Consider the following 13,046-nt stretch of genomic DNA (forward strand, 5'->3'; position numbering starts at 1 on the left):
CCTTCTGCTATCTAGTAAGTGGACCTCTCTTTGCTAAATCTACCTTCATACTGTGTATGTCTTTTCCTCTAAACTCACCGTCATTACATGTGGGGTGCTGCTATCATCTTTTGGGGTATTTCCCTAGAGGTAAGCCAGGTCTGTTCCTTCCTCTACCAGGGGTAGTTAGTCCTCCAGCTGGCGCGTGGCATCTAGGGTTAATCAGGTATGCTCCCTGGCTACTATTAGTTGTGTGGTAGATTTAGCTCACGGTCAGCTCGAGATTCCATCACCCAGAGCTCGTCCGTTATCTTTGTGTTTTGATGTTTCCCTGCCATTGGGAATCATGACAATCCCCACTGTCAAACATGGTGGTGGCAGCATCATGGTTTGGGCCTGCTTTTCTTCAACAGGGACAGGAAAGATGGTTAAAATTGATGGGAAGATGGATGGAGCCAAATACAGGATCATTCTTTAAGAAAACCAGTTGGAGTCTGCAAAAGACCTGAGACTGGGACGGAGATTTGTCTTCCAACAAGACAATGATCCCAAACATAAAGCAAAATCTACAATGGAATGGTTCACAAATAAATGTATCCAGGTGTTAGAATGGCCAAGTCAAAGTCCAGACCTCAATCTAATCGAGAATCTGTGGAAAGAGCTGAAAACTGCTGTTCACAAACGATCTCCATCAAACCTCACTGAGCTCGAGCTGTTTGCCAAGGAAGAATGGGCAAGAATTTCAGTCTCTCGATGTACAAAACTGATAGAGACATACCCCAAGCGACTTGCACCTGTAATCGCAGCAAAAGGTGGCACAACAAAGTATTAAGTTAAAGGGGCCAAATAATATTGCACGCCCCACTTTTCAGTTTTTGAATTTCCACAAAAATTTAAAATAACCAATACATTTTGTTCAACTTCACAATTGTGTTCCACTTGTTGATTCTTCACCAACAATTTACATTTGGTATCTTTATGTTTGAAGCATGATATGTGGGAAAAGGTTGAAAAGTTCCAGGGGGCCGAATGCTTTCGCAAGGCACTGTATACATAGGCCCGTGTGGGTGTATAGACACACACATGTATATACACATTAGGTGTGCAGGCCGCAGGTGTTGAGCCCACACACACGTGCACACTAAATTAGAATATCATCAAAAAGTTAATTTATTTCAGTTCTTCAATACAAAAAGTGAAACTCATATATTATATAGAGTCATTACAAACAGAGTGATCCATTTCAAGTGTTTATTTCTGTTAATGTTGATGACTATATGGCTTACAGCCAATGAAATCCCCAAAAGTCATTATCTCAGTAAATTAGAATACTTTATTACACCAGCTTGAAAAATTATTTTAAAATCCAAAATGTTGGCCTACTGAAATGTATGTTCAGTAAATGCACTCAATACTTGGTCGGGCTCCTTTTGCATCAATTATTGCATCAATGTGGTGTGGCATGGAAGCGATCAGCCTAGGGCACTGCTGAGGTGTTATGGAAGCCCAGGTTGATTTGATATCAGCCTTCAGCTCGTCTGCATTGTTGGGTTTGGTGTCATCTTCCTCTTGACAATACTCCATAGATTCTCTATGGGGTTAAGGTCAGGCGAGTTTGCTGGCCAATCAAGAACAGTGTCTCTGTTGTTTTTAAACCAGGTATTGGTACTTTTGGCAGTGAGGACAGGTGCCAAGTCCTGCTGGAAAATGAAATTTCCATCTCCAAAAAGCTTGTTGGCAAAGGTGATGCGATGGCCGGGGGACCACCACAGTGCAGGAAGACTACTGTACACAAGATGAGGTGCACACAACAAAGGGTAGATTTATTGGAAGGCAAGGAATGAAGTGGATGAGGTGGATGAGGATGCGCTGTGTTGCAGGGACCTGCTGGCATACCCGATGACTCTCTCATGTCCATCCTGAATCTGAAAAAGTACTGCATCGAGTCCATGAAGGCTACATCTGTGTACAACAGGAACGGTTGATCGAAATCTGTGTAGGCCAAAATCGGGGCTGAGGTAAGGGCATTCTTTATCAGCTATCAGCACAAAGTTCTCTCTGCAGCAGCCTCAGCTCACACACGCTGTTCAGGCTCCACCCCTGCCATCTGCACAGTCCAGTTCATTCACACAGTCTAATTGCAGGGAAGAAGCAGAACATTCCATCCAGACAAGGGGGTGCAGTCTCTTAAAGTAACAGCGTGTTCCTTACTGTCCATAACACCACCCTCCTACAAAGGGAAGCATGAAGTGCTCTAAAATGTCCTGGTAGATGACTGTGCTAACTTTGGTCTTGATAAAACACATTGGACTTACACCAGCAGATGACATGGATCCCCAAACCATCACTGATTGTGGAAACATCACACTAGATCTCAAGCAGCTTGGATTGTGTGCCTCTTCACTCTTCCTCCAGACACTGGGACTTTGATTTCCAAATGAAATGTAAAATTTACTTTCATCTGAAAACAACACCTTGGACCACTGAGCAGCAGTCCAGTTCTTTTTGTCCTTGGCCCAGGTAAGATATTTCTGGTGTTATTTATTGGACATGAGTGGCTTGACACAAGGAATGCGACACTCAGGGCCGTATTTGCCACTAGGCACTTGAGGGCACGTGCCTAGGGCCGGACAAAATGGGGGGGGGGGCACCTGAGCAAGGTTGTTTTTTTTTTTTTAAGTCGTGGGTCACCTCCCGTCCAACCACCCCCCAGCCCCCCCCGCCCGCTTGCCTGCCTGCCTCCCACCCTCCTTGAAGACTATACTCACCCTGCTCCAGCGATGCCTGGTCTCATCGTCTACAGCTCGTCCTGAGTGAGCGGTCACGTGGTACCGCTCATTAAGATCATGAATATGCACATATTCATGACCTTAATGAGCGGTTTCACATGACCGCTCACGCAGGAAGAAGGTGCTGCGCAGGGAGTCGGGACAGAGCCAGAGGGATGTCGGCGCGGCCGCGCGGTGCGGGAAAGGTGAGTATAGGGGACAGGGGGGATGAAGGAGGACAGTAAGTGGCGCTATGCAAGATGGGAGCGGGGGGGGTTGAGAGATCAGTTAAAAAGCAAAGAAAGGCGGGCACCGCACAAAAGATATGTAAGCTCCAGGGATCAACCACGTGCATATATAATGTACACACTCAACACAAAGGAAAAGAATATGCACACAGTGGGATCAACCTGATATGATAAATTTTATTTTATTATAGAATAACACCTCACCACACATATGTGTGGTGAGGTGTTATTCTATAATAAAATAAAATTTATCATATCAGGTTGATCCCACTGTGTGCATATTCTTTTCCTTTGTGTTGGGGGTTGAGAGATCAGCCATGCATACAGGGGGGAATATGAGCCATGCATACAGGAGGGGGAATATGAGCCATGCACACAGGGGGGAATATGAGCCATGCATACAGGAGGGGGGAGATATGAGCCATGCATATGGGATGGGAGGGAGATGAGCCATGCATACAGGAGGGGGGGTCATTATACAGTATGGAGCATCATGTGTGGCCATTATACAGTATTGAGCATCATGTGAGATCATTATACAGTAGGGAGAACTGTGTGGCCATTATACGGTATGGAGCATCATGTGTGGCCATTATACAGTATTGAGCATCATGTGGGATCATTATACATACAGTATGGAGAACTGTGTGTGGCCGTTATACAGTATTGATCATCATGTGTGGCCGTTATACAGTATGGAACATCATGTGTGGCCATTATACAGTATTGAGCATCATGTGGGATCATTATACAGTATGGAGAACTGTGTGCGGCCATTATACAGTATGGAGCATCATGTGTGGCCATTATACAGTATGGAGCACTGCGTGGCCATATTTTTTTTTGTTTATAATTATTGTATATGAAACAGCTTGATCAGCAGTGCTAAATGGCTGTGGTTGAGACGTGGATATGGGTGTGACTAGTTGTAAAATGGGTGTGGTCAGAGGCGTAGCCTAAAATTTGCCGCGGCGCACTACTTGCGCCACAAACTTTATACCTCCTTCCCTTCATCAAAAGTTGGGGGGTATGGTACCGCATTTGCCAGATCACGGCAAGTGCCATAAATCCTAGGGAATGAATGAGGCCGAATGCAGTGTTGCTGTAAGTGATCCGGTACGTGGCAGATGCAGAAAAACTGCCGGATCTGCTGCAAAAGGCTACTTTCACATCAGCGATTCTTGCCAAAGTCACTGCCGATAGTGTCGTACTCACCAAAGGGGGAGGCAGCACTAAAAGTGCCTAGAGCAGCAGAAACTCTGAATACGGCCCTGGCGACACTTGTAGCCCATTTCCTGGATACCTCTGTGTGTGGTGGCTCTGGAAGCAATGACCCCAGCAGCAGTCCACTCCTTGTGAATCTCCCCCAAATTTTTGAATGGCCTTTGCTTAACAATCCTTTCAAGGCTGCGGTTATCCCGGTTGCTTGTGCACCTTTTTCTATCACACTTTTTCCTTCCACTCAACTTTCCGTTAACCTCTTAATCACAGGGGAATTTTTGGTTTTGCATTTTCATTTTTTGCTTTCCTTATTCCCAGAGCCATAACTTTTTTATTTTTTGGTCAAATAGCCATGTGACGGCTTATTTTTTTGCGGGACGAGTTGTACTTTTGAACAACACCATTGGTTTTACCATGTCGTGTAATAGAAAAGAGGAAAAAAATTCCAAGTGCAGTGAAATTGCAAAAAAGTGCAATCCTACACTGGTTTTTTGTTTGGCTTTTTGTTTTACTAGGTTAACTACATGCTAAAACTCAGATGCCATTATGATTCTCCAGGTCATTACGAGTTCATAGACACCAAATATGTCTAGGTTCTTTTTTATCTTAGTGGGGAAAAAATCCAAAGTTTGTAAAAAATATTGCCATTTTCCTAGACCAGTAGCACCTCCATTTTTTGTGATCTGGGTCTGGATGAGGGCTTACTTTTTGCGCGCTGATCTGACGTATTATTGATACCATTTTGGTGTAGATATAATCATTTGATTGCTTGTTATTGCAATGTTGCAGCGACCAAAAAAACGTAATTCTGGTGCGTTGATTTTTTTCCAGCTATGCTGTTTACCGATTGGATTATTTCTTTTTTATATTGATAGATCGGGCGATTCTGAACGCGGCGATAACAAATATGTGTATATTTGATTTTCTTTTTGTTTTATTTTGAAAGGGGGGGTGATTTGAACTTTTATATTTTTTTTACTTTTTGCATCCTTCAATAGTCTCCATGGGACTATTAGACCTGCTCTATGTAGCAGATATGCTCACTTGCTATGAGTGCCGACCACCAGGCGGCGCTCATAGCGATCTAGCAATGACAACCACAGAGGTCTCCTGCTGACCCCGGGTTGTCATGCCAACTCATCGGCGACCCGTGGTCATGTAAGGCTGGTTTCACACTTGCGTTTTTATCTGCATGCGTTTTTAAAAAAAACGCATGTGTGAAAAAACGCATGTAAACGCGGTAAAACACATGCGTTTTTTAGACGCATGCGTTTTTATAGAAAAACACAAGAAAACACAAGAAAAAACAAGAAAACCCTAACCCTACCCCTAAACGTGACTGAAATACGTGGCACTGAAATACGTGCAACTGAAATACGTGCAACTGAAATACGTGCAACTGAAATACGTGCAACTGAAATACGTGGTACTTAAATACGTGGCACTTAAATACGTGTCACTGAAATACGTGATACGTGGCACTGAAATACGTGATACGTGGCACTGAAATACGTGATACGTGGCACTTAAATACGTGGCACTTAAATACGTGATACGTGGCACTTAAATACGTGGCACTGAAATACGTGGCACTTAAATACGTGCAACTGAAATACGTGCAACTGAAATACGTGCAACTGAAATACGTGGCACTTAACCCCTTCCCGACATCTGACGTAATAGTACGTCAGATGTCGGGTCCCCTGCTTTGATGTGCGCTCCGGCGGTGAGCGCACATCAAAGTCGCGACATGTCAGCTGTTTTTTACAGCTGACATGTGCGCGCAATAGCGGCGGGTGAAATCGCGATCACCCGCCGCTATTAACTAGTTAAATGCCGCTGTCAAACGCAGACAGCGGCATTTAACTACCGCATCCGGCCGTGCGGCCGGATATGAGCGCATCGCCGACCCCCGTCACATGATCGGGGGTCAGCGATGCTTGTACATTGTAACCATAGAGGTCCTGGAGACCTCTATGGTTACTGATCTCCGGTGGCTGTGAGCGCCACCCTGTGGTCGGCGCTCACAGCACACCTGCATTTCTGCTGTGTAACAGCGATCTTATGATCGCTGCTGCATAGCAGAGGCGATCGAGTTGTGCCTGCTTCTAGCCTCCCATGGAGGCTATAGAAGCATGGCAAAAGTAAAAAAAAAAAGTAAAAAAAAATGTGAAAAAAAAAAAAAATATATAAAAGTTTAAATCACCCCCCTTTCGCCCCAATCAAAATAAATCAATAAAAAAAACCCCCAACCTACACATATTTGGTATCGCCGCGTTCAGAATCGCCCGATCTATCAATAAAAAAAAAGCATTAACCTGATCGCTAAACGGCGTAATGAGAAAAAAAATCGAAACGCCAGATTTACGTTTTTTTGGTCGCCACGACATTGCATTAAAATGCAATAACGGGCGATCAAAAGAACGTATCTGCACCAAAATGCTATCATTAAAAATGCCAGCTCGGCACGCAAAAAAATAAGCCCTCACCTGACCCCAGATCACGAAAAATGGAGATGCTACGAGTATCGGAAAATGGCGCAATTTTGTTTTGTTTTTTGCAAAGTTTGGAATTTTTTTTCACCACTTAGGTGAAAAATAACCTAGTCATGTTAGGTGTCTATGAACTCGTACTGACCTGGAGAATCATAATGGCAGGTCAGTTTTAGCATTTAGTGAACCTAGCAAAATAGGCAAGCAAAAAACAAGTGTGGGATTGCACTTTTTTTGCAATTTCACTGCACTTGGAATTTTGTTCCCGTTTTCTAGTACACGACATGGTAAAACCAATGATGTCGTTCAAAAGTACAACTCGTCCCGCAAAAAATAAGCCCTCACATGGCCAAATTGATGGAAAAATAAAAAAGTTATGACTCTGGGAAGGAGGGGAGCGAAAAACGGAAAGAGCTCCGGGGGTGAAGGGGTTAAATACGTGGCACTGAAATACGTGATACGTGGCACTTAAATACGTGCAACTGAAATACGTGGCACTTAAATACGTGGCACTATGACTGTCAGAAAATGTTCATTAACGGTTAGGGGTGAGGTTAGGGGTAGAGTTAGGGTTTGGATCCCTTTATCACCTTGATGGTGGTGGGTGGCTTTGCATTTCTGCAAATGAACGCACGTGTCAAAAAACGCATGCGTTGCCGAAAATGCGTCAAAACGCATGCGTTTTTAATGTTAAGTATAGGGGAAAAAACGCATGCGTTTTTTAGCGCTAAAACGCAGCTTACAAAAACGCAAGTGTGAAACCACCCTAACAGTGGTGCCGATGGGAGGAGGGAATGATGCGCTTCCTGTGCGTGCATGTTAAATGCCGCTGTCAGCGGCACTTAAACTGTTAACAGCTGCGGGTGAATCGCGATATATTATTATTATTATATAGATTTATATAGATTTATAAACACACCGTGACCTATGTGCATGTTAGGTGCATACCTGCTGCAGGTGATGAGCGCTCACACACATATATACACGATATAGCGACCCGTGTGTGTATAAGACAGTAAATGTGCACACACACGTATACAGTGCCTACAAGTAGTATTCAACCCCCTGCAGATTTAGCAGGTTTACACATTTGGAATTAACTTGGCATTGTGACATTTGGACTGTAGATCAGCCTGGAAGTGTGAAATGCACTGCAGCAAAAAAGAATGTTATTTCTTTGTTTATTTTTTTTTTTAAATAGGGAAAAGTTTTTTCAGAGGGTCATTTATTATTCAACCCCTCAACCCACCAGAATTCTTTTTGGTTCCCCTAAAGTATTAAGAAATAGTTCAGGCACAAAGAACAATGAGCTTCACATGTTTGGATTAATTATCTCTTTTTCCAGCCTTTTCTGACTATTTAAGACCCTCCCCAAACTTGTGAACAGCACTCAAACATGGTCAACATAGGAAAGACAAAGGAGCATTCCAAGGCCATCAGAGACAAGATCGTGGAGGGTCACAAGGCTGGCAAGAGGTACAAAACCCTTTCCAAGGAGTTGGGCCTACCTGTCTCCACTGTTGGGAGCATCATCCGGAAGTGGAAGGCTTATGGAACTACTGTTAGCCTTCTACGGCCTGGACAGCCTTTGAAAGTTTCCTCCCGTGCCGAGGCCAGGCTTGTCCGAAGAGTCAAGGCTAACCCAAGGACAACAAGGAAGGAGCTCCGGGAAGATCTCATGGCAGTGGGGACATTGGTTTCAGTCAATACCATAAGTAACGTACTCCACCGCAATGGTCTCCGTTCCAGACGAGCCCGTAAGTTACCTTTACTTTCAAAGCGTCATGTCAAGGCTCGTCTACAGTTTGCTCATGATCACTTGGAGGACTCTGAGACTGACTGGTTCAAGGTTCTCTGGTCTGATGAGACCAAGATCGAGATCTTTGGTGCCAACCACACACGTGACGTTTGGAGACTGGATGGCACTGCATACGACCCCAAGAATACCATCCCTACAGTCAAGCATGGTGGTGGCAGCATCATGCTGTGGGGCTGTTTCTCAGCCAAGGGGCCTGGCCATCTGGTCCGCATCCATGGGAAGATGGATAGCACGGCCTACCTGGAGATTTTGGCCAAGTACCTCCGCTCCTCCATCAAGGATCTTAAGATGGGTCGGTTGTCATTTCATCTTCCAACAAGACAACGACCCAAAGCACACAGCCAAGAAAACCAAGGCCTGGTTCAAGAGGCAAAAAATCAAGGTGTTGCAGTGGCCTAGTCAGTCTCCTGACCTTATCCCAATTGAAAACTTGTGGAAGGAGCTCAAGATTAAAGTCCACATGAGACACCCAAAGAACCTAGATAACTTGGAGAAGATCTGCATGGAGGAGTGGGCCAAGATAACTCCAGAGACCTGTGCCGGCCTGATCCGGTCTTATAAAAGACGATTATTAGCTGTAATTGCAAACAAAGGTTATTCCACAAAATATTAAACCTAGGGGTTGAATAATAATTGACCCACACTTTTATGTTTAAAATTTATAAAAATTTAACTGAGCAACAAAACTTTTTGGTTTGTAAGATTTATGCATCTGTTAATAAATCCTGCTCTTGTTTGAAGTTTGAAGGCTCTAACTTATTTGCATCTTATTAAACCTGCTAAATCTGCAGGGGGTTGAATACTACTTGTAGGCACTGTACTATACACACACGTATGTACAGGTGGAGAGCCCTCACACCACATTATTTATATATATATATATATATATATATCTACTATATAATTGTCTAAGGGGTACTTCCGTCTGTCCTTCTGTCACCGTTATTCGTTCGCTGATTGGTCTCGGCAGCTGCTTGTCATGACAGTCCGGAAGAAAATGGCCGCTCCTTACTCCCCGCACTCACTGCCCGGCGCCCGCATACACCCTCCGCTCACCGCTCACACAGGGTTAATGCCGGCGGTAACGGACCGCGTTATGCCGCGGGTAAAGCACTCCGTTACCGCCGCTATTAACCCTGTGTGACCAAGATTTTTACTATTGAGGCTGCCTATGCAGCGCCAATAGTAAAAACATCTAATGTTAAAAATAATTTAAAAAAATAAAAAATGATTATATACTCACCTACGCCGCCTTTCCCGCTCCCTGCGATGCAACTGCCACGCTCCGGTGCCATGGATGGTCTGGCAGAAGGACCTGCCGTGACGTCACGGTCATGTGACCGCGACGTCATGACAGGTCCTGCGCTACAAGGACCTGCCAGTCGACAGAGCTACAACGCGCCGGTGGAAGGTGAGTATATGTTTATTTTTTTACCTGTGTCATACGTGGCTGGGCAATATACAACATAGCTGGCCAATATACTACATGGGCTGTGCAATATACTACGTGGCTCTGTGCTGTATACTACGTCACTGGGCAATATACAATGTAACTGGCCAATATACTACGTGGCTGGGCAATATACTACGTAGCTGGGCAATATAGTACGTGGCTGGGCTATATACTACGTGGACATACATATTCTAGAATACCCGATGCGTTAGAATCGGGCCACCATCTAGTGTATATATATATATATATATATATATATATATATATATATATATATATATATATATATAGTATAGACCCGTGTGTGTGTATAAGACAGTATATCTATATATACACACCTATGTGCGCGTGTGAGGAGTGTCCAGGTGACGAGCCCCCGCACCACATGCCGTCCCCACTACACGCAGCACACACAGTAACTCACTTCTCTGGAGGGAGGACTACAGTCACGTGACAGGAGTGCGGGACAGGTCACGAGACCAGGTTCATGACGTCGCTTGCTTTTGTCACTTCCGCAAACAGCGCCGAGGAGTGGTGGGCCGTGTCTCCATCTTGGGGGTGGGCACAGGCTGCACTTGTACTGGGGGCTCTGATATTTTCTTTTATCGCTACGTTATGTAAGAAGTGGTCGCTTTATCCCTAGGACCCGCTGACGTCAATGTTTACATTTTGCGACCTGTCTGGACGTGATGTAAAGAGCCGGAGCTGCGGCGGCCATGTATGTACCTGCGGGCGGCCCCGGCCTCACTGTAGATATATACTCGCGATTCCTGCACTGAAGCCTTGTGTGAACTGGCGCTATCTTCGGTGCAGCCCTTTATTAACAGGTGGCCGGTCACCCATAGCGACCAGTGTGCTGCTCCGGGGGCTGGGGCTGCACGGGATTACTGTACCTGCGCTGCTCCTTGTCACCCGGCCTGTGTGCGGTGTGTGACCCTTAGTGCTGCCGCCCTCGCCTTCAGCGCCTGACCCTAGTGCTGCCGCCCTCGCCTTCAGCGCCTGACCCTTAGTGCTGCCGCCCTCGCCTTCAGTGTCTGACCCTTAGTGCTGCCTCCCTCGCCTTCAGTGTCTGACCCTTAGTGCTTTCGCCTTCAGTGTCTGACCCTTAGTGCTGCCGCCCTCGCCCTCAGTGTCTGACCCTAGTGCTGCCGCCCTCGCCTTCAGTGTCTGACCCTTAGTGCTGCCACCCTCGCCTTCAGTATCTGACCCTTAGTGCTGCCTCCCTCGCCTTCAGCGCCTGACCCTAGTGCTGCCTCCCTCGCTTTCAGTGTCTGACCCTTGTGCTGCCTCCCTCGCCTTCAGTATCTGACCCTTAAGGTACCTTCACACTGAACAACTTAACGATATCGCTAGCGATCCGTGACATTGCAGCGTCCTGGATAGCGATATCGTTGTGTTTTGACACGCAGCAGCGATCAGGATCCTGCTGTGACATCGTTGGTCGGAGCTAGAAGGCCAGCACCTTATTTCGTCACTGGATCTCCCGCTGACATCGCTGAATCGGTGTGTGTGACGCCGATTCAGCGATGTCTTCACTGGTAACCAGGGTAAACATCGGGTTACTAAGCGCAGGGCTGCGCTTAGTAACCCGATGTTTACCCTGGTTACCAGTGTAAATGTAAAAAAACCCAAACACTACATACTTACATTCCGATGTCTGTCGCGTCCCCTGGCGTTCTGCTTCCCTGAACTGTGTCAGCGCCGGCTGGCCGTAAAGCAGGGCACAGCGGTGACGTCACCACTCTGCTTTACGGCCGGCGCTTACAGTGCAGGGAAGCAGAACGCCGGGGGACGCGACAGACATCGGAATGTAAGTATGTAGTGTTTTTTTTTTTTTTTTACATTTACACTGGTAACCAGGGTAAACATCGGGTTACAAAGCGCGGCCCTGCGCTTAGTAACCCGATGTTTACCCTGGTTACCCGGGGACTTCGGCATCGTTGGTCGCTGGAGAGCTGTCTGTGTGACAGCTCTCCAGCGACCACACAGCGACGCTGCAGCGTGTCTGACCCTTAGTGCTGCCGCCCTCGCCTTCAGTGTCTGACCCTTAGTGCTGCCGCCCTAGCCTTCAGTGTCTGACCCTTAGTGCTGCCGCCCTCGCCTTCAGTGTCTGACCCTAGTGCTGCCGCCCTCGCCTTCAGCGCCTGACCCTTAGTGCTGCCGCCCTCGCCTTCAGCGCCTGACCCTTAGTGCTGCCGCCCTCGCCTTCAGTGTCTGACCCTTAGTGCTGCCGCCCTCGCCTTCAGTGTCTGACCCTTAGTGCTGCCGCCCTCGCCTTCAGTGTCTGACCCTTAGTGCTGCCGCCCTCGCCTTCAGTGTCTGACCCTTAGTGCTGCCGCCCTCGCCTTCAGTGTCTGACCCTTAGTGCTGCCGCCCTCGCCTTCAGTGTCTGACCCTTAGTGCTGCCGCCCTCGCCTTCAGTGTCTGACCCTAGTGCTGCCGCCCTCGCCTTCAGTGTCTGACCCTATTGCTGCCGCCCTCGCCTTCAGCGCCTGACCCTTAGTGCTGCCGCCCTCACCTTCAGCGTCTGACCCTTAGTGCTGCCGCCCTCGCCTTCAGCGTCTGACCCTTAGTGCTGCCGCCCTCGCCTTCAGTGTGTGATATTGTGCTGGTGACAAGTGACATTTTCCCCTGTTCTTATTGCAGCAGCCGAGTAATCATGATGGATAAACAGAAGAGGGAGCCGGCACCACTGTCCTCAGCGGTCGGGAGAAATAATGTGGTAAGTATGGGTCAGACATTAGGGTGGTCTGTTATCACAGAGGTGGTCCTCATTCAGACAACTTTGTCTATGTGTAGTTCATTGGGAAAAAAAGCAACCAAAAATTGAGCCTTACTCACCATCCCGGGGTCCAGTGCTGAGTCTCCGCCGCTACGCTGCTGTTTGTTGCTTGGCTTCATTGCTGACATTACTGGGCTCGCGGATCGAGCTCACTGATTGGCTGGAGAGATGGTGATGTATCTCAGCGCGACACTCGGTTAGCACCCGAGCATGGTCGGATAAGACTTTATCACAGCACGTTTGCTCATCACTAGTAGTTATCCCTTCTTTGAAAGGGGTGATCA

General features: G+C 46.8%; 2 protein-coding genes across 5 annotated transcripts in view; one reads left to right on the forward strand and one right to left on the reverse strand.

The window, feature by feature from the left end:
• The window catches only part of LOC143816416 (putative protein ARB2BP), a 34,644-nt gene extending 23,815 nt beyond the window's left edge, over positions 1 to 10,829 (reverse strand). Inside the window, exon 1 of one of the 3 annotated variants that reach the window (XM_077296738.1) lies at positions 10,405 to 10,524. Coding sequence is in view for 1 of the 3 variants with exons in the window: in XM_077296737.1 (XP_077152852.1) it covers positions 10,319 to 10,367 (49 nt within the window). In the remaining 2 variants the exon portion in view is untranslated. Of the gene's footprint in view, positions 1 to 10,318; positions 10,525 to 10,706 lie in introns of those variants that run through there. The other 2 variants (XM_077296737.1, XM_077296739.1) reach the window with 2 other exon arrangements.
• Positions 10,336 to 13,046, forward strand: part of SENP7 (SUMO specific peptidase 7) — a 168,080-nt gene continuing 165,369 nt past the window's right edge. Inside the window, exons 1-2 of one of the 2 annotated variants that reach the window (XM_077296735.1) lie at positions 10,336 to 10,698; positions 12,627 to 12,702. In XM_077296735.1, the coding sequence (XP_077152850.1) occupies positions 12,640 to 12,702 (63 nt within the window). In that variant the 5' untranslated portion in view covers positions 10,336 to 10,698; positions 12,627 to 12,639. The remainder of the gene's footprint in view (positions 10,699 to 12,626; positions 12,703 to 13,046) is intronic. The other variant, XM_077296736.1, reaches the window with a different exon arrangement.

The sequence above is a fragment of the Ranitomeya variabilis genome, chromosome 3 (assembly GCF_051348905.1).
Source record: "Ranitomeya variabilis isolate aRanVar5 chromosome 3, aRanVar5.hap1, whole genome shotgun sequence".
Classification (NCBI taxonomy): Eukaryota; Metazoa; Chordata; class Amphibia; order Anura; family Dendrobatidae; genus Ranitomeya; species Ranitomeya variabilis.